The 22,220-nt window shown below is 37.6% G+C and overlaps 1 protein-coding gene across 11 annotated transcripts in view; it reads right to left on the bottom strand.

Moving 5' to 3' along the window:
* Positions 1–22,220, bottom strand: part of Nrcam (neuronal cell adhesion molecule) — a 278,463-nt gene that overhangs the window by 34,102 nt on the left and 222,141 nt on the right. For all 11 annotated transcript variants that reach the window (XM_013024020.1, XM_013024022.1, XM_013024021.1 and 8 more), the window contains 8 exons: positions 17,768–17,934; positions 17,532–17,679; positions 14,940–15,064; positions 12,204–12,305; positions 9,852–10,049; positions 9,702–9,772; positions 7,810–8,035; positions 7,238–7,353 (listed from right to left, as the gene is read on the bottom strand). In XM_013024020.1, the coding sequence (XP_012879474.1) occupies positions 7,238–7,353; positions 7,810–8,035; positions 9,702–9,772; positions 9,852–10,049; positions 12,204–12,305; positions 14,940–15,064; positions 17,532–17,679; positions 17,768–17,934 (1,153 nt within the window). The remainder of the gene's footprint in view (positions 1–7,237; positions 7,354–7,809; positions 8,036–9,701; positions 9,773–9,851; positions 10,050–12,203; positions 12,306–14,939; positions 15,065–17,531; positions 17,680–17,767; positions 17,935–22,220) is intronic.

Raw genomic sequence — 22,220 nt, 5'->3', positions numbered from 1 at the left:
ACAGTATTTTCACAAATAAAATAAAATTAAAAAAATAAAAGAAAAATGACAAGTCCTGGTATCTCAGCTCCTGCTCAGGATAATCAGGTGATGGAACAGTTAATGAATAATCCAGAGGAGAGTTCCCAAAAGCTCTACAAACATGGTGAATGAAAAGATTGAAAACTTGCAAAGGAGTCAGTGCAAGCGTGATAGGGAGTGAGACGAGGCAAACCAAAGATTAATACAGGAACTTCACAAGCATGCTGAGGCTAACCAAAAATTACTACAGGAATCTCCTAAGCATGAGGAAGGTACTCAAAGATTAATACAGGAATTGTGTGAGCAGGCTGAGAACAGTCAAAGAGAAAGACAGGAATTGAGTGAGCAGGCTGGGAACAGTCAAAGAGAAATACAGGAATTGCATGAGCGTGAGGAAGCTAATCAAAGAGTAATACAGAATTGCGAAAGCGGGATCAGAATAGACAAAGATCAGTAGAGGCATTCATGGAATCCATAAACAGACAGCTGAAGAAATCCAGGGAGACCACAAAGGGCACAAAGGGAATGCTGAATTGAGCCTGTCAGAAGGAAAGGGAGTCCAAGGAAACCATAGCTAATCAACTAAGTGATTTGAGAATAAACCCTGAACACCAAATTAAGGAAGTAAAGAAGTTCATACAAGATCTAAAACAAAGCTCCAACAAAGAATTTGGAGCCATCAAAGCTGACCTATTAGAAGGAAAGGAAATAAAAAACAAGGTAGAAAATCTTGACAGTAGGTTAGACCATGCAGAAGATCGAATCTCGGGGATTGAAGAAGATAGTCTAGATATTATAGAGAAAGAACATGCAACTATCCAAGACAAATCCAAGAAATATGATAGATCTATTCAATATTTGGAAGACACCACCAGAAGGCCTAATCTGAGGATAATGGGTGTAGAGGAACACCTAAAAAACAGAAGCTAACAGTCTAGGAAATTTATTTAACAGGATCCTAGCACAGAACTTCCCAAACATGCAAAAAGATAGGCCTATTCAGATACAAGAAGCTTTTAGAACCCCAAATAGACCAGACCAGAACAGGACATCCCACCATCACATTATAATCTATAGGATCAATCTAGACCAAGGAAAGGATCCTTAAAGCTGTCAAGGAGAAAAGATCAATCACCTATAAAAGGAAACCAATTAGAATAAACTCAGATTTCTCAGCAGAGACAATTAAACCAAGAAGAGCCTGGAATGATGTATGCCATGTCCTAAACACAAACAACCAAGAATACTGTACCCAGGTAAACTCTTCTTCATAACAGAATGTCAAATAAAAACCTTCCATAGCAAAGAAAAACTGAAACAATATATCTCCATCAAACCATCTCTACAGAAGATACTTAAAGATGTCCTATGCATAGAAAACCAACAAGACCACAATAAAGGCCAAGAAAGCACACCCAAACTGAGAATTCAAGCACAATAGGAAGAACCCAGCTGTCCCAGCCCCCAAGAAGGTGGATAACATGGCAGGAACTACCAAACACCTCTCAGTCCTAACTCTCAACATTAATAGACTTAACTCTCCAATTAAGCAACTTAGACCATCTAGTTGGATTAAAAAACAAGACCCTTCTATCTGCTGCCTTCAAGAACAAACATATTCTGAAAGTGAAAGGCTGGACTAAAATCTACCAAGCAAATGGCCCCCATAAACAGGTGGGAGTTGCAATCCTAATATCTGATAAAATAGACTTCAAATTAAAATTAGTGAGAAGAGATAAAGAAGGTCGCTACATACTAATTAAGAAATCTCTCCTTCAGGAAGATATCACAATTCTAAATATCTATTCACCAAAAAATGGAGCACCCAAATTCATCCAAGACACTAATTTCCCTCAAATCTCACATAAATCCAAAGACATTAATTGTTGGGACTTTGACACACCACTATCCCCACTAGATAGATCAACTCAGCAAAAACTCAAAAGAGGGCTTGGGAGGTGGCTCAGTGGTAGAGCGCTTGCCTTGCATGCCTGAGGCCCTGGGTTCGATTCCTCAGCACCACATAAGCAAAAAGAAAAAAGCCAGAAGTGGCGCTGTGGCTCAAGTGGTAGAGCGCTAGCCTTGAGCTGAAGAGCTGAGGGACAGCGCCCAGGCCCAGAGTTCAGGCCCCACAACTGGACCCAAAAACAAAACAAAACAAAAAAACTCAACAGAGAAACCACAGATCTAAACAACTGCATAGATCAACTAGATTTAACAGACATCTACCAAATATTTCACCCAGCAGCATCAGAATACATGTTTTTCTCAGCAGCATACAGAACATTTTCCAAAATAGACCACAGTTTAGTTCACAAAGCAAACTTGTCCAAATTCAGAAACATTGAAGTTATGCCCTGAATTCTCTCAGAACACAAGGGAATAAAATTAGACCTCAACACCAAAAGCCACCAAAGAAAGTCCTGTAACACATGGCGGCTGAACAACACACTGTTGAATCTCCAGTGGGTCATGGAAGAGATTAGAAAGGAAATTCAAAGGTTTATGATATTCAACAAAAATGAACACACAAATTACCAGCTCCTCTGGGAGACAGCAAAGGCAGAGGCAAGTTTATAGTTCTGAGTTCCTATGTCAACAAATTGGAGAGATTTGAAACCAACCATTTAATGAGACATCTGAACCTCCTTGAAAAAGACCAGCAAGCTAAATGCCAATCCAGTAGATGGAAAGAAATAATTAAAATTAAATCAGAATAAACGAATTAGAATAAAAAAACATAGAAAGAATCAACAAGACAGAGTTGGTTCTTCGAAAAAATTAACAAAATTAAAAATTAAAAAAATTAGCAAATCTTATCAGAAAAAGAAGAGAACACACCCAAATAAACAAACTCAGAGATGAGAATGGAAACATCACCACAGAAACAACCAAGATTCAGAACATTATAAGGGAATACCTCAAACCTTTATGCTAATAAATTTGAGAACCTGGAAGAAATGGACAATTTCCTAGCAAATATTGACATGCCAAAACTAAACTAAGATGAGTTAAACCAACTTAACAAGGCCATATCAAGCATTGAAATAGAAACAGCAATAGGAGACTTCACATCTTAGAAAAGCTCAAGACTGGATGGATTTATAGCAGAATTCTATAAGGCCTTCAAAGCAGAACTCACACCAATACTCCTTCAACTCTTCAATGAAATTGAAAGAGAAAGTTCACTACTGAACTCTTTCTATGATGCCATCATACCCTCATCCCCAAACCAGGCAGAGACTCAGCAAAGAAAGAGAACTATAGACCCATTTCTTTGATGAACATCAATGCAAAACAAAATTTTTGACTTCAACAATTCATCCAAAAAATCATACACCACTATCAAACAGGATTCATTTCAGGGATGCAAAGCTGATTCAATATACGCAAATCAATTAATGTAATTAATCACATCAATAAGAGCAAGGATAAGAACCACATGGTTATCTCAATAGATGCAGAAAAAGCATTTGACAAGACCCAACACCCCTTTATGATGAAGGCTCTGGAAAAACTAGGAATCCATGGAACATTCCTCAATATAATAAAGGCTGTATATGACAAAACTACAGCCAGCATTATATTTCATGGTGAAAAACTAAAGCCATTTCCTCTAAACTCAGGAATGAGACAAGGATGTCCACTCTCTCCACTTCTATTAAATTTATTATTAGAATGCCTAGCTACAGCAATAAGACAAGATGCAAACATAAAGGGGATCCAAATAGGGAAAGATGAAGTAAAACTCTCCCTCTTTGCAGATGACATGAACTTGTATTTAAAGAATCCCACAGATTCCACTCCCAAATTACTTGAGCTGATTCGAATCTCTGGCAAAGTAGCAGGGTACAAAATTAACCCTCAAAAATCAATGGCTTTTCTGTATGCCAACAATGAGAAGAAATCAGAAAAGCAACTCCATTTGTAATAGCCCCACCAAAAAAAAATACCTAGGAATTAACTTAACCAAAGAACTGAAGGACCTCTATGATGAAAACTTTAAAAACCTGAAAAAGGAAATAAAAACAGAACTTAGAAAGTAGAAAAACCTCCCATACTCCTGGATTGGAAGGATCAACATTGTGAAAATGGCAATACTTCCCAAGGCTATCTACAAATTCAATGCAATACCTATCAATACAATTCAATAAATACCTATCATTCTTCAAGAAAATAGAAGAGGCAAATTCATATGGAACAATAGAAGACCCCGAATAGCAAAAACGATCCTTAACAGAAAGAACAATGCTGGAGGAATATCAATACCAAATTTCAAACTCTACTACAAAGCCATAGTAATCAAAACAGCTTGGTACTGGCACAAGAAGAGACCTCAGGACCAATGGAATAGAATTGAAAACCCAGAAATGAATCACAAGATCTATAGCCACCTAATCTTTGATAAGGGAGCTAAAAAAATAGAATGGAAGAAAGACAACCTCTTCAGTAAATGGTGCTGGCAAAATTAGTTAATCATTTGTAGAAAACTAAATCTAGATCCTTAATATATCACCCTGTACCAGAATTAACTCCAAATGGATAAAAGACCTTGGAGTCAAAGCAGACACCCTGAAAACATTACAGGACAGAATAGGAGAAACCCTAGGTCTCCTTGGCACAGGCTGACATTTTCTTAATAGAATTTTCTTAATAGAGACCCAGAAATACAACAAATCAAAGAAAGGTTGGACAAATGGGATTACATGAAGCTGCAGAACTTCTGCATGGCAAAAGACATGGCTCACAAGATCAATAGAAAGCCCATGGATTGGGAGAAGATCTTCACTAGTCATACAATGGACAAGGGTCTCATATCTAAAATATGCTTGGAACTCAAAAAATTAAATCCCCCAACAACAAATCCTTAAAGAAACAACTGCCCATTAAATAAGTGGGCTAAAGACTTAAAGAGAAAATTCTCTGAAGAGGAAGTAAGAATGGCCAACAGACACATGAAGAAATGCTCAACCTCTCTAGCCATAAAAGAAATACAAATAAAAACAACATTGAGATAGAATGGCTATAATCAAGAACTCTTATAACAACAGATGCTGGAGAGGATGTGGACAGAAGGGAGCCTTACTGAATTGTTGGTGGGAGTGTAAACTTGTTCAACCACTTTGGAAAGTAGTATAGAGGTTCCTCAAAAGACTCCACATAGCAATCCCACTTTTGGGCATTTACCTAAATGATCACAAACAAGACCATAATAAAGTTACCAGCACAAATATGTTTATTGCAGTATTATTTACCATAGCTAAGATATGGGGAACCAACCCAGATGCTCCGCAGTAGATGAATGGATCAAGAAAATGTGGTATATATACACAATGGAATTCTATGCCTCCATCAGAAAGAATGACATTCATTGCCCCATTTGTTAGAAAATGGAGACTTAGAAAAAATTATATTAAGTGAAGTAAGCCAGGCCCAAAGAAACACAGGTTCCATGATTTCCCTTATTTACAATAACTAGTATATATCTGAGACAAGCAGAAAAGTTCAGGTAAGATGATGTTAAGCGAAATGAACCCCAAGATAAGGACACGAGTGGTTTTTTCTTTCTTGCTATTGTTTCTAACGTATTTATAAGGTACCATGTGATTTTTTGTTGCTTTGTATGTCCCTCCCAGATGGTATAACTCCTGTTTTCACTGTTTTTGATGTTGGTATAATTTGGGAAGCGGAAGGGAAAAAACAAATTGTTTAAATAGGGATACAGGTTGACCCATTGCAACAATGAGATGTATAAGACGCTTTGTCGAAAAATGAACTTTACAATTTAGGCTGGGGGGAGAGGGGAAGGAGGGACAGGGAGAATGTAGTTGTAGAGATGGGAGGGAAGGGATGGTAGGGTAAAAACAAATGAGGAGGCAACAATGCTTGATAAAAAAATGTACTCATTACCTTGCCCATGTGATTGTAACCCCTTTGTACAGTATTTTCACAATAAAAAACTTATTTTTTAAAAAAAGAAAACAACTGACTTTCTAAAAAAAAACCCAAACTGTCCTCTAGGTGGTGGCAGTGCTTGATCAAAGTTGTGTGTGTGTGTGTGTGTGTGTGTGTGTGTGTGTGTGTATGTGTGTATCAGAGAGAGAGAGAGAGAGAGAGAGGGGAGAGAGAGATTTTAGCTGCCTACCAATAAAAATTTTGAATCAGTCCTTCTGTGCTCTTCAAGAACAAAGATAATTAGTTTTATAAGAACAACTCAGGGACTGGGAAGTTGGCTAAGTGGTAGAGCGCTTGCCTTGTATGCCTGAGGCCCTGGGTTCGATTCCTCAACACCACATAAGCAAAAAGAAAAAAGCCAGAAGTGCTGTGGCTCAAGTGGTAGAGCGCTAGCCTTGAGCTGAAGAGCTGAAGGACAGCACCCAGGCCCAGAGTTTAGGCCCCATAACCAACCAAAAAAAAAAAAGGTCTGGGAAGGTGGTTCAGTGATAGAGCGCTAGCCTTGAGCTGAAGAGCTGAGGGACAGCGCCCAGGCCCAGAGTTCAGGCCCCACGACCGGACCCAAAAAAAAAAAAAAAGATGTAATCCATACTGCTACAAAACTAAGTCCAGTTTGTTATATCCTATATTTATTTTTTAAAATTAGGTTTTCCTCGTTTCATAAAAATATTATTTAGTTGGCAGAATGTTCAATCAACTGTGGAAAAAAGTTGAAAAACAGATTTTTCCCCATTTTGGCTGAATGAGAATTCATGTTAACGTTATCTGCCTTGTTTTTTTTAACCTTTTGTGATCCTGCCTGGAAAAATAGAAGAATTCATATATGTGTGTGTGTGAGTGTATGTGTGTGTGTGTGTGCGTGTGTGTATATATACACATATAGAAAAGATACCGTACAGAGGGTTTACAGTTACATGAGCAAGGTAATGAGTCCATTTCCTATTGAGCATTGTTACCCCTCCTTTGTTTTTCCCCTACCATTCCTTTCCTCTAGACCTTCCCAACTCCTCCTCCTCCCCCTCCCTCCCCTTCCCCCCACCTCTTGGCAAAGTAGTAAAGTCTGTTTTCAACATAGTGTCCTGTACACCTCGTTGTTAAAATGGGTCACCCTGTATTCTTATCAGCATTTTTTTAAAAGAATTCTTGAGTTCCTAATTTATGAGCAGATTTACGAGCTAACTGACCTTATACTGCATGTGTGGCATGGCCTTTGCCATGCCTTGTTATGGAGGGAAGGACACAAATGCCTCCCTGCACTTACTCGATAGCCTTGTAGGTGTCCTCGGATACTTTTCAGTGGTACCGGGTCCCAGTGGACCTCAGCCAAGGTACTGTTTACCACATTTACATGCACATTCCCGGGAGCCACCATCGGGACTAGGGAAAGAACAGGAAGAGAGTAGAGGTGTTAATGTTCTTTCTGAATTTCATGCAAAGTATCACTATCTCTAATGATTTTGACATGCAGCAGGTCTTGGCATAGTTCACAGAATCCTACATGGATTGTTAACATTTGGTTTTTGCTGTTGTTATTTGGTCATTAGACATAATGAGAACGAGTTGTTTTGATGTAACCTCTTTCACATTATGAAAGCATCCCCCCTCTCATTCTGATGCACTGGGGATTGAATGCAGGACCTTGCACAAGCTAGGTAAGCTCTCCATTATTGGGCTATAACCCTGTCTCTGAACCTCCATGTCTTACATAGAGGACTGTTTAAATTCAAAGAAGCAGAATGACTGGTATCTGTCCTGCCAAACCCTTGGTTTGTAGTCAATGTGATGGATCTACTGGGATGGAAAAGTGGGAAGGAAACCGTGTGACACACTTACGGTCTTCTCCAGAATGTCCCATGACTTCAGCTGGCTCTGGAGCAAAGCCCACATCATTCAGGGCCTGAACTTTGATCAGGTATGGGACAAAGGTTGGTGTGCCTGAGACAATATATTTGGATACGTTTGCCACAAGTACAGATGTCCATTCATCATCACCATCTTTCTGGCGCCAGCTCACTTTGTACTGAAGGCCTGGCCCATTTGATTCAAACCCATTCAAGGGCTATAAGAGAAACCAAGCAGACAGACATATAATCATTTACAGGAACATCAGACCCAGCTCTCAAGCCTATAGAAAAATAAGTGTTGAGACACTAACATACAAGCTATTAGCCATTTTCTTCAGGGACTATTTATTTATTTTCCAGGTGTAAAGAGATTCAAAGCATGTGTGGAATCAACATTTCAAAGGTTGCAAATTACTACTGTAAAACAGTAAATACCTTTCAAAGTCTGGCTCCACAGTGAAGCGTGGGTATCTTAAACCATTTCAGTTATCCAGATTATTTATATATTCCTATTTGTACATCATTATCCATTTTACTTGAGGACTGAAATTTATTTTCTTTTTGATTAAGAAACAATTTAATCTAACATTCTATCATGTATGCATGTATGTAAGTATATAAAGCACATACATATAGGTGTACATATAAGTATTCATGTATAAATCCATGTAATAGGTTTAAAAATTGTACAAGTTTTCCAAGTCTTGCAGGGGAGAACATTAGCTGGCATATTTTGAGTACATAGACATTAGGCATTAGTCTAGGTATTTTAAATGCAATAATTCTTTTTTTTTTTTTGGGTCCGGACATGGGGCCTGAACTCTGGGCCTGGGTGCTGTCCCTCAGCTCTTCAGCTCAAGGCTAGCGCTCTACCATTTGAGCCACAGAGCCACTTCCGGCTTTTTTCTTTTTGCTTATGTGGTGCTGAGGAATCGAACCCAGGGTCTCAGGCATGCAAGGCAAGCGCTCTACCACTGAGCCATCTTCCCAGCCCCCGCAATAATTCTTTTAAAAATATTTTTTAATTTTTATTTTTTATTGTGAAAATACTGTACAGAGGGGTTACAATTACAATGAGTACATTTCTTATCAAGCATTGTAGCCTCCTCCTTTGTTTACCCTTCACTTCCCTTCCCAGACTCCCCTCACCCCCCACCCAATCCTCCTCCCCCCCCACCAAAGTTGTAAAGTTCGTTTTTCCACATAATGACTTGTACATCTCATTGTTGCAATGGATCCACCTGTATCCCTGTTTAAACGATTTGTTTTTCCCTTCCCCTCCACAAATTATACCAAGCTCAAATACAGTAAAAGCAGGGGTTATACCATGGGGGAGGGACATACAAAGCAACAAAGAAATAATCTCATAAATGTGTTAGAAACAATCACCTGAAAGAAAAAAAAACATTTGAATACATATCTTAGGGTTCATTTCCTTAACATCAACTTATCTGACCTTTTCTGCTTGACTCAGACATATACCAGTTATTGCATATAAGGGAAAACATGGGACCTAAGTATTTTGGGCCTGGCTTACTTCACTTAATATAATTTTTTCCAAGTCTTAAATGCAATAATGCTTTTAAGCTTATGAAACTGGTATTTCTATTACTCCCATCATTTAGATGCCCAGCAGATGTTCGACAACTGGCTTAGAATGACACTATGAGAAGCAGAGCTAGGATTTGAACCCATTCACTTTTCCACTACAGATCAAGTGTTTAAAAATATTGTTTCATACTGACATATAATTTTTCTCCTGGAAATGAATGAAATGGTATTTTTATGTGCATATCAATTAAGCCAACTTTTTCTTTCTTTCTTCTTTAAAAAACAACAACAACAACAAAACCTTGAGAAGTTGAAGGCTGTATAGCTCACCTTCCACGTAATCACCAAATTATCTGGTTCTGATCCAAGTCCTTCCACATCTGTGGGATTTTTATCTGGTTCTGGAAGTAGACACATATGTGTAAACTTTGGTCCTTTGCAGGGACTGTTAAGGGTTTTCTAATTTATTTCACACTTTACCTGCGGCTTTTGTGAAATACTGTTCGGATGCCTCACTTGGTAAGCTCTGGCCGATGTTGTTCACTGCTGTTACTCGGAAGGAATAGTTCACATAAGGCGACAGCTTCAGTTGGGCTGTGGTCTGCGTCCCAGGAACTTCAGCTTGGTGGTGCCACAGCCCTGCCTCGTGCATTGTATCTTCGTATTCGATGATGAATTCTGATCACAACACACCACAAACACAAAGCAGCAAATTCAGTCAGCTCAGGCACATGTAGCAGCTACATATTAAAACTTTGATTTTGGAGCTCTCTCATTACCCACCATCCTTCAACACACACAATAATATTTGGAATTCTTTGACAAAAATGTGAAGTTTGATAACTTAATTCAAACCATTTAGAATGGAACCATCTATCCTGAGGAGAAATTTAAATATATGAGAAGATGGCCAATATTTGATAATAGGGAAGAGATAAAATAAACATTAGGATGACATTTTTCACTAAACTGATAGTGATCAAAGGCTTAAACTCTTTTTGTGGTTGGGGAAGAAGAATTCTCTGGCTTTATAGGAAATATAAATTGGTACAACTTCCATATAGGACACTAGAAAAAAAAAACACTCAAACACTATAATACACAGATTTTGAGAAACTATTTTTAGCAATTCATTTTGAGGAAGCATGCTCATATATATGGTTCAAAGATACAAGAAAAAGAACCAATATTGCCACATGGTTTGCAAATAAAGCAACCTAATTGCAAAAAAGCTAAATGTCTACCAAAATAGGATACTGATTACACCAAATATGCCCCATCCACACAGTGGATATCTATTATAAATAAGTGGGGCTGAAATGGAATGATTTCTAGATGCATTGTTAAGTGAAACCAAGCAGGATATAGAATAGTCTGTACTGGATGCTACATTTGTATAGAAGAGATACTATACCATATGCAATTAAATGTATAGCTATTTACTCTCAGAGTATATACATCCACTGATGTGGCCAGAGGAGCTAGCAATCAGAAGTTAGGAGAAGATGAGAGTCCTAGGTCATACCTTCTGTATTTAAGAAAAGTTTGTAGTCTGTATATGTTGAACCCATGTACAAATAGCTATTTAGATATTCAGTATCTACTATGTACCATATGTCTATGATGCAAACCATAAATACAAAAACGAACTAGACATACTGCATAGTGCAATAGTCCAAGCAAGGTTCCTGGAGTTCTCCTTTCAGCCTCCATTTCTTTGCTGGCCATGTCTAGTCTCATCTTTGGATGACCTTCATATTGATACCTGCAGCCTTGACCTATTCCCTGACACACACACTTAGATAGCTGATTGTTCTGCTAAGTATACTGAATATCATCCAAAATGAAGCTGATCTTCTCCCCCACCGGTAGGGATACTGAAGTTAAAATCTTGCTCTTTTAAGCATCACTTTAGTTTTGTTTTGTTTTTTGTCGGTCGTGGGGCTTGAACTCTGGACTTGGGCGCTGTCCCTCAGCTCTTCAGCTCAAGGTGAGCACTCTACTGCTTGAGCCACAGCGCCACTTTCGGTTTTCTGGTGAAGTCTCATGGACTTTCCTGCCCAGGCTGGCTTTGAACCGCAATCCTCAGATCTCAGCCTCCTGAGTAGCTAGGATTACAGGCGTGAGCCACCAATGCCCAGAAAGCATCTCTTTAGTTTTACAATAAAACTTCTAAGATTACTGCTAAGATGAACTTACTTAGCGCTCCAATATCTGTATGGCCTAGTCCCTCATCAGATTTTATTCCCTCAGTTTATGTCATTAAGGTGAGGAGCTGGCATTGTTGAAGAGCTACTTTGTAGCAGAGACAGTGAAAAGAAAGAGACCTACATTAGAAGTAATGGACCCGATACTCAGTTTTTTGTTTTTGTACACGCGTGTGTGCACAGGCATGCATGTGTGCATGCATGTGTATGTGCGTTTGTGTGTGTGTGCTTTCATCTGTGAGCTTGAAAATTCCTTTACTTCTAATGTGTGGGCTGCCTTTCAGAGCTTACTCCCCTATTCTCTCCTCCCAGATGTAATGGATAGGGTAAATGACTAACTTAAGATGCATCTTTCTACTATAGTTGACATTTAACACATTCTTAAAGACTTAAAACACAAATGACAATGTATTTGCTTAATAAACAACTTCAGCAATTAGTGTCCTGTACCAGAAACTATAACCAAAACTAACTCCATCTCTGCAGGCAGACAGAAGTTAATATTTTGGTCCTGTCAGTAATGAAGCAGAGAATGCCAATAAATACCTTTGTTTGTATTGTGAAAAACATTGCTTCAACAATGGCCAATAATTTCATTGGTGGTAAAGTGACTAACACCACATACTTGTAATAGGGCTATTGTTGTCATCGCCTGGGGTCCAGGTCAGTTGAACGCTTTTGTCAAGTTGATTTGTTAACTCTAAGTCAATGGGAGGATTTGGGACATCTGTAGACAAAACACATATGGTTAACTGTCTGTTGTTAAGAGGTCCTGCTTTCTTTATGCCATTATTCACAGAGAAGATATCTTAGAGACACAGCACACTTAATGATCAGTGAGCATGCACTAGAAATGAAATGGAAGGAACCGAGGCTGCAGAACACACGTGCAACCCATGTCAGCCCACCCAGGGGTTCTACTCGTGCTTTTCAAATGAAAGAAACTCAACAGTAGCCAAGCCAGTGAAGTAGACATACATGGTTTACCCATTCCCAGTGTATGTTGTAAACAAACCAAACACAAAAATAACCAAAACCTCAATATGAATGCATGCAAAGCAGAATAGCAAATGCTGAAACACAAATATAGGCAAATGAAGCATATGATTTAAAGGACATTCAAATATTCTTTCTAAAACATGTTGATGATAGATTTGGGGGGTTATGAAAAAAATCTTTCTTCTTCTTTTTCCTGTGGTAGTACTAGGGTTTAAACTCAGGGCCTTACACTAGACAGGTGTTCTACCACTAAGTCACAACCTTGGACCTTTTTGCTTTTATTGGTTTTTGAATAGGATCTCATGCTTATGCCTGGGCCAGTTTGGACGTGATTCTTTTATTTTTGCTTCCCCCAAAGCTAGGATGACAGGAATGTATCATCACACTCTGGTTTCTATTGGTAGAGATGGTGTCTTGAAAATATTTTGCCCTTGCTGGCCTTAAACTGTGATCTTCCTGATCTCCATCTCCTGGGTAGCTAGTATTATAGGTGTGAAACACTGTGCTTGGGGATATTTGTACTTTTAAAGGTGGACAGGCTTTAGGTGGGTTTACTCTCAGACACCTGTTAGGACAAACATAACTTGCAAATACTAGGCTGCCACATCGAATGGTGGTTCTGACATTCAGAGACCATGAACCTTTCTTCTGATGTTGCTTCTGGAAATATATCCCTGGCTCTTGGGGGACCAGAGGCTATATATACATATGGACTCTTCTTTTTTTCATTAGTAACAGACAATGCCTATAAATAGTAAATGCCTGTAAAGACTAGTTATTACACAGAATAATTGGTAATAATCGTGTAAAATCTAGTTAAGATTATGTCACAAAATTAACTTTTGTGCTTATGTACTGATGATTTCTCTCTCCTCTTTTTCCCTCAGTGGTGGGGCTTGAACTCTGAGACTGGGTGTTGTCCCTTAGCTCTTCGGCTCAAGGCTAGTGCTCTACCACTTGAGCCACAGCGCCACTTCCAGTTTTCTTGTGGTTTATTAGAGATATGAGTCTCATGTACTTTCCTGCCCAGGCTGGCTTTGAACCATGATCCTCAGATCTTAGCCTCCTGAGTAGCTAGGATTTCAGGTGTGAGCCACCAATGCATGGTCAGATGATTTCTCTAACAAAGAAATTTCTGGAAATCATTTCTGATTTATTTTCCAGACTCAGAAAAGTGACATGACACAGATGTGCCCCTTCTTTTTATTGCCTTTGTTAGTGATTTATCTTTTTGAAAAAAAAAACACAATGAACCTGTTTCCTCTTACATACAAGTCAAATGTTGTTTCAAACATGCCTTTTTTCCCTCTTTTTGGCCCAGCACATGTCTGTAATCCAAGCACTTTGGAGGCAAAATAAGAGAATCTTGAATTTGAGTTCAACTTGGGCTATATAATGAGATGCTATCTCAAGTGGTAGAGGGCCAGCCTTGAGCAGAAAAAGCCTAATGACAGTGTGAGTCCCTGAGTTCAAGCCCTATTCAACCCCATTGCCTTCCCCCCTTTAGAAATTTCTTGGAAAATATAATACTCAAACGTCATTTACTTTTCCCAAACAAATTTTTGAAGAAAACCCTATGGAATTGATCTAAAAGTCATTTTTTTTGTAAATTATAGGCTGTAATAAGCCACTGTGCCACTTCATGAGGAAATTATGTTAAAGACAGACTTTTATCAAATGGAATGATTTTTTGACAGTATGAGAACCATTTAGAAACAGCTGGAAATAAACTCAGTGAGAATTTCTATATGTGTAATGAAGCAATGATACTGTGGTAAATGAGGGATAGGACATGAGGAACAATAGCCCTTTTCCTTAAAGAAACACAGTGAGGTGATAAAGAGAAAACAGTAACTTTTTTTTGCAACTGTGAAACAGAAAATAGAGAAAGAAGACTCATATTAGTTTACCGTAAATGGGAGCTGGAGTTGGAGTAGGAGCTAGAAAGGACATTAATATAAAGGATTTTAATCAATTAGTAATGAAAGATACAAGATAGCACAAGAAGACAAAGACTTCACATACTTATAAAATTAATCCCCATGCTTAGCTGTGAGGCCAAAAAGGCAGTAACAGTCTAAAGATACAAAAGCTCTTAAGTTTTACAATAAAGTATATATCTCCCCCAATTTTCTTATAAAAATGTCACTAATGTACAAATCTACCATTTTATCCCAGTTTGAATGGAGCACATTTACAGTGAAGTGATTACCTCAAAGACATCTTTTAAAAAGAAGAAAAAAATGGGGTTGACTCATCTATGTTATAGTTACAAAACTATCACAAATAACTTAATGTTAACAAATTATCTTCTCCAGCTCTCCCAGGAAAGCTGGCTGGTTATACTTGCTCAAGTTCTTACCAACAACGCTGAGCACAGCACTAGCAGAAACCTTGTCCAGTGTTGTGTTGGCCACACATGTATAGGTCCCACCATCTCTATCATCCACATCTGTGACCACCAAGTGGTCCTTGTCAACAGTGAACCTGTGGATGCAACACATTCAGAGCAGCTGAAATGTACATCCAACCATATCCCATGACAGCCTTGCTGATGTGAACTTGCCACAGAAGAAAGATGATAAACATCATCCAATTCAGAAAAATGGAGTACACATCCTAATAGATGATAAGTTCCACTTTAATAATGTTTAAAGTCGGAGTGCAATTAGAATGAATCAGAACCTTGGGTTAGTAAGGATAGTGAATATAATTTTTTTAACCAGATATATGGATTCATTGGAACTTTCATTTTTAAATTTGTTAATCATAGTTATTATTTTAATTGTACAAATTTAGGGGGTACAGTGTAATAATTGGATAGGTGTGATATTGATCAGATCAGGGTAGCTATTTTTTTCATCTTAAGGGATGGGAAGGGCAAACAACGAGGAGGCAATGATGCTTGAGATAAGAAATGTACTTGTTCTCTTGCCCATGTAATTGTAACTCCTCTGTATGGTATTCTCACAATAAAAAAGAGACATTTAATTTCTTTTATATTAATAAGTAAAAATAATGTCTTTTTATAAGGAATGGTATGATATTATATGTACACATTTCATATGTAGATGTTAGAATTTGTTGGCCAGAATTCTTTGAAATTTTCTCTACCCTCACCTCATAAATGTATACAATTACTTTGGGTCAATTTAAAAGATATTTTAAGGTTAATAAAAGTCCCCTGGTATATCCTGAAGTGAGGAGAGGATATCTACATAGTTATCCTCCCTACTCAGGTTTCTGATGTTAACAAATGTCTGAAAACCACTCATTCTGCTCAATGTCTATTAAAGTATTTTAAAATAATTTATTATTCACTGCAGAAATTCTGTCACAGGAGAAAGTAAATGCAATGAACAGTACAGATCAACAATCTCCACTCAAGGTTTTGTTGTGGGAATAAAAAAATTGCTTCATGGGTCAAAGTCAAAAGGGGAGGAGTAAGGGAGGTTGGGGAGGAAAGGGATAGTAGCAGAAAAACAAAGGTAACAATGTCCAACAAGAAATGTACTCATTATCTCACTCATACAACTATAATCACATTGTACATATCTTTACAATAAAATAAAAAAATTTTAAAAAGGATTCAACTGTGTGTGTGTGTGTGTGTACACGTACGTGTGTGTACATGTACATGCTTGCTTACCAGTCATGGGCCTTGAATTCAGAGGCTAGACAATATCCCTGAGATTATTTGCTCAAGGCTAGTGCTCTACCACTTAAACCACAGCTCCACTTCCAGATTTTTGGTGGTTATTTGTAGTTAAGAGTCTCACAGAGTTTCCTGACCAGGCTGACTTCTAACAACAATCCTTAGATCTCAACCTCCTGAGTAGTTAGGATTATAGGCAGGGACCACTAGCACCTGCCTTCAGTATTGTTTTAGTTTTGCTTCATAAATATCATCAGGCTTCATCTCAACAAACAAGCTGGATATAGTATGGGTATCTGTCATTCAAACTACACAGAGGTGTAAATGCTAGGATTGCAGTCAAGGATGACCCAAGTAAAAACATAAGATCTTATCTGAAAAGTAAAGCATAAGAGGATGGGAGCATGGCTTAAGTGGTAGAGTGTCAAGTGCAAGGAAGGCGCTGAGTTCAAACCTCAGTACAAAAAAACCAAACCAGTTGAAGCACTGAGCTAGATGGGAACTCTAGGTGCTTTAGAGGGGAAAAGAGACCAGAAAGTTCTTTGGGGGCACAACAAACAAGCCACAAGATACCACTTGAGCAAGTGTAGGTTGAAAGTTGAAAGCAAAACCACAGACAATTCCCTCCATACCATTGTGCTCCTTGTAGCAGGGACAGTGCTGGAGCTGATTTCGAATCTGAAGTCACACATCGAGCTCAACACTTAGCATGTTTACTCTGCCAAATCTAGGTCCTGCCTTAGCTGGAAAATGTCCTGACCTTTCTTCCATTCAAAGCTAAACCATTGTAACATGTTCAGGCTCTTTAAAATGTTTCACTTGTTTTTCTTTGTACTTCTCTTTCCATAAACATCAAGTAAAGTGAAAAAGAAAACTCACTATCCAAGTAAAAAACTAGATTCCTTTGAAATGCTAGATAGGATTTAGATGCACTCTGATAATTAAGGAGATTATATTTCTATGTATTTGTAGAATGGGAATGAACACATCTTGTGAGAGACTTCACAGCTCCAGAAAGGTACAAAACAATGGATGCTGTCCAAAGCCATCCCAAATTATACAGGAGACTAACACACAATGATAGGCCAACATTCTCAGAGTCTTATTTCAATCACTCAATACCTTTTTAGGTCTGAATAATTCATTGTAGGGAAAAAATACACATCTCTTTATTTTGCAGGTTGTAGACTGTAGAAACTAAAAACATCACCATTAAGTCACTATACAATAAACCCTTGGGGTCAAAAGCAGCTCACAGAGAGAATGAAGAAAAAAAGGACAGAAATTGTCTTCAAATACCTTTCATCACTGGGCAGCTCACCATTGTCCTTCAGCCACATGACAGTAGGGATTAAGGTGTGATCATGTTTCACTTTGCATTCAAAGGACACAGTGCTCCCCCTTTGCACAATTGCATATTCAGGCTGTTTAATGATCCTCGTGGGATCTGAAATTCAAAGTTGTTATCTGTTGGCAAATCTGGAGAATCTGTTCAGTCACAAAAGACTTGAAACAATTCACTATCTCGGCCTTACCTTTGATTTCTAAGTGAACTTCATTCTTTGCCATGCCCAATTTATTCCTTGCAACACACGTGTAGGTTCCCGTACTATCCTTCTGTGCCACAGGGATTTCCAGGGTTCCATTTTCATGCAAAATATAAATGTCTTCATGAAGAGCCCTTCCTTTAGCTCCTTTAAACCTGAAGAAATAACCACAATGAGAATAAAACACATCTCAAGTTTAAGTTAGTCATAACTTGCTATGTTCAAAGTCAACAAGATCACAATCTGTGGTAAAGTATCGAATACAAATATATTCAGAATATGCACAAGCACATTGAATGCTTCCCATGACATAAAATGTCAAGGGAAAATTAAAGACAAGATATGGGCAATTCGATAACTGGGCAATTCAATAATATAAGAATATCGAATTATGCTGATGAATATAGAATGAATTTCTTTTAAAAATTAAAGAACTTTAATTATTTTTTAATCTTCAAGTAGTTGTACAAAGGAGTTACCATTAAGCAAATCAGTTTATGAAAACAATGCATCTTGATCAATGTCACCCCTTTCATCATTGTCCCCAATTCCTCCAAACCTTCCACCTCCATCAAATTTCTCAATTTTTGTAGGATATGTATTATATTTTATAACTGTATTTTCCCCCCTTTCCTTTCTTCATTTATCTACCCCTCTCTTTGACCACCCCACCCTTGGAGCACTCATTTCCTGATATTCATTTTGTGGGACTGTGAGTTAAGCCTTTCCAAGGAATTGTATTAATTCTCCCCTGCAAATGCCATATTTCAGTTAACACACTTGCATATAACCACAAAGTGTTTATGTATACATTTATAAACTAATTCTAGCTTCCACACAGGAGAGAAAACATGGGTCCTCTGTCTCTCTGGGCATGACTTACTTCACTTAACATAACTTTTACAGTGTGAATTTCTAAGAGAAGTGGTTTCATCATTCTATTTCCAGGAGACAAAATTTCATGATGAACTTTAATCAAAGGACATCTAAATAATGGATTATTTGCTATCTTTTCTTTCAATATAGTCTAAACATCTAGAAAAAGTAGCTGTTTCAAATAAGGACTGTATGTCCACCATCTAACACAACCTGTTGAGTAAACCACACATACAAACCATAGTCATATCGGAGAGTGTCATCTAACATTCTGGCATGGAATCTTTCATTTCTTCCAACTCCCTTTTTCCTATATCACATGTCACACATAGACCTTATAATTGCACTTCTAAAAAGTCCTTTTCAGAAGACTCTATGTATTTTTAACACAAATGATCTGTCAGCTTGCTAATTCTACCTTTATCATATATAGATAAATGAATTTTAACACAAAAGTGTGTTAGCTTGCTAACTCTACCTTTATCATGTATAAATAAACAGGATCAAGGACAAAAACTACATTATCTCAATGGATGCAGATAAGGCTTGACAACCCTCAGCATCTTTGTATAATGAAAGCTCTGAAGAAACAAGGAATAGAAGGAATGGACCTCAATAGAATAAATGTTGCATACACTAAAACCTTTGGTAATAGTACATTAAATTCCTGTTTAAAATCAGGAACAAGACAAGGATTTCCTTATTCAACACAGTGCTCGAATTCCTAGAAAGAACAATCAGGCAAAAAAAAGGAGTAAGAGAGATTAGAACAGAAAAGAAAGAGATAGAACTCTACAAACTATATTATAGACAATATGATTATAGACTAAAAAGTCCCTGAAGATTCCACCGAAAAAAATCTTCTAGGTGTGATAAACATTTTCAGGAATGTAGCCATATATAAAATCAATATATAAAACCCAGCAGCTTTTCTTTCTTTTTTTTTTTTTTTTGGGTGGGGTCGTGGGGCCTGAACTCTGGGCCTGGGCGCTGTCCCCTCAGCTCTTCAGCTCAAGGCTAGCACTCTACCACTGGAGCCACAGCGCCACTTCGGGCTTTTTTTTTTTTTTCTTTTTGCTTATATGGTGCTGAGGAATTGAACCCAGGGCCTCTGGCATGCAAGGCATGTGCTCTACCACTGAGCCACCTTCCCAGCCCCCCAGCAGCTTTTCTATACACAATGAACAGACTGGGAAATAAATTATGAAAATAATCCCAATCACAATACCATATAAAATATACCTAGAAATTAATTTAACTAAGGATATGATCTCTACAGTAAAAAAATTTTAAGTCAAGAGCAAATTGAAGAAGATACTAGAAGAAGCCAAGACTTCCTAAGGATGAACAGAATCAACACTGCAAAAGTGGCTAGACTCCAAAAAAAAGCACTCTATATATTTAATGTGTGCCCCAGGAAAATTCCAATGAAATTCCTCAGAGGCAGGAAAGTTAATCCTAAAATTCATATGGAAGTACAAAAAATGTTGAATAGCCAAAGCAAAAGGAGCAACTTTGGAGTTATCTTAATAACTGACTTCTAACTTTACTACACAGCCATAGTACCAACATGGTACTGGTACAAAAACAGACACATAGACTAATGGAACAGAATAGAAGATGTAGAAGTAAGTTCATAGAGCGATAGCCAGTTGATTTTTCACAAATGTGCCAAAAATATTGAAGAAAAGACAGTCTAATCTCTTCAACAAATGGTACTAGGCAAACAGGATATTCACACATAGAAGATGTAAGACTAGATTTCTGTCTCTTACCCTATATTAATATCCACTCAAACTGGATGCCACACTTGAAACTTTAAATTTACTACAGGAAGACATTGGGAAAACAGTGGAACATAAAGGCATAGTCAACAACTCTGAATATAACTTGAACAGCTCAGAACATAAGAGCAAGAATTGACAATGGGTTCATATCAAATTAAAATGTTCCTTCACAGCAAAGTGAATATTCACTAGACTATATTATAAAGATAACCCACAGAATGAGAGTTATGTATCTAACATTGCTTCATAACCAAAATATACAAAGGAACCCAATTAATTAAACTTCTAAAAAATCCAAAACATAATTGATAAATACGCAAATAACTGAACAGTCAATTATGAAGGATAATATCTCTGCCTATGAAGGGAATCAAAATGATATTGAGATTTCATTTCACTCCAGTCAAAATAGCCACAAACAACAAATGTTGGCAAGGATCTAGGGAAAAAAAGAACTGTTGGTGGGAATATAAACTAGTACAAACACCAAAAACTAAGAAAACCTCAAAAATCTAAAAAATAAAATGACCATAAATCCAGCGATAGCCAAGTTATGCAAGCAGTCTAGATACCATATAACTAATGAATAATAGTTAAAAAAACATGTGTATATGTATGCATTATATATATATATATATATATATATATATATATATACGTCAAAGTAGTCTTTTCAGATATAAAGAAGAATAAAATTACAACATTTACAAACAACTGGATGGATTTAGAGATCCTCATGTTAAATGAAATAAGCCATGTTCAGAAGGACAAAGGGCACGTGTCTCTGTCTCTCTCTCCTCATGTGTGTATGTATGTATTTCATGGTTATAAATGTGGAACTGTTTGGCAGAACACAAGGGAGAATGGTGAAAGGTGAATAATAACTAAATAGTGTGAAGATGACAAGCTAACTCATCAGAAGCTGTTGAATAATAAAGGGGTAGGGAGGATGTGGAAAGGGAGTGATAGAGGGGGCCAATCTGACTATAGTATAATAACTACATGTGTGAACTTCCTTTGTACCATTAATATTCACTAAAGAAATGTGACAAGAATGTATAGCAGGCCCTGTTGGGGAGCAGGGAGGGTAAATGGAGAGGATTAAGGAGGGTAAGTATGGCTAAAATATTTTATATGCGTGTGTGAAAGTAGAATAAAGCTTGCTGAAATTATCTTAGGAAGGGGTGAAGGTAGAAGGATGAGGGAGAGAGAAAGAGGGGATGAATTTGACTATGTATGGAAATGTTACCACAAAACCTCATTGTGAGGGAGGAGTTGGGGAGGTGGGAGGGAAGGGATGATAGGGGAAAAACAAAGGAGGAGGTAACAATGCTGGATAGGAAATGTACTCATTACCTTACTCATGTAACTGTAACCCCTCTGTACAGTATTTTTATAATAAAAAATATACCCAAAAACCTCATTGTACAACTAATATGTGCTAATAAAATTATTTTTAAAAATTAGGTTAATATAAAATACTTAAATTGTGATTTTGTGGGAAATTCATAATTTAATAAACACATTATAAGCTATTTTACACTAAACAGGTGATGAAACGTGATAAACAGTCGATAAAGACTGCTCCTTCTTACACTCTCTCCCACAATTGTGATACATTTGTACTACAAGTGTGGTTACAAATTGTGCTGTATTTGTGCCAACTATTATTTAAAGGCTGCATTTTTTGTTTTTTTGGTCCAGTTGTGGGGCCTGAACTCTGGGCCTGGGCGCTGTCCCTCAGCTCTTCAGCTCAAGGCTAGCACTCTACCACTTGA

Source organism: Dipodomys ordii, unplaced genomic scaffold (genome assembly GCF_000151885.1).
Source record: "Dipodomys ordii isolate 6190 unplaced genomic scaffold, Dord_2.0 Scaffold72, whole genome shotgun sequence".
Classification (NCBI taxonomy): domain Eukaryota; kingdom Metazoa; phylum Chordata; class Mammalia; order Rodentia; family Heteromyidae; genus Dipodomys; species Dipodomys ordii.
The sequence above is the reverse complement of the archived record's forward strand: the minus strand, read 5'-3'. Positions and strand labels throughout refer to the sequence as shown.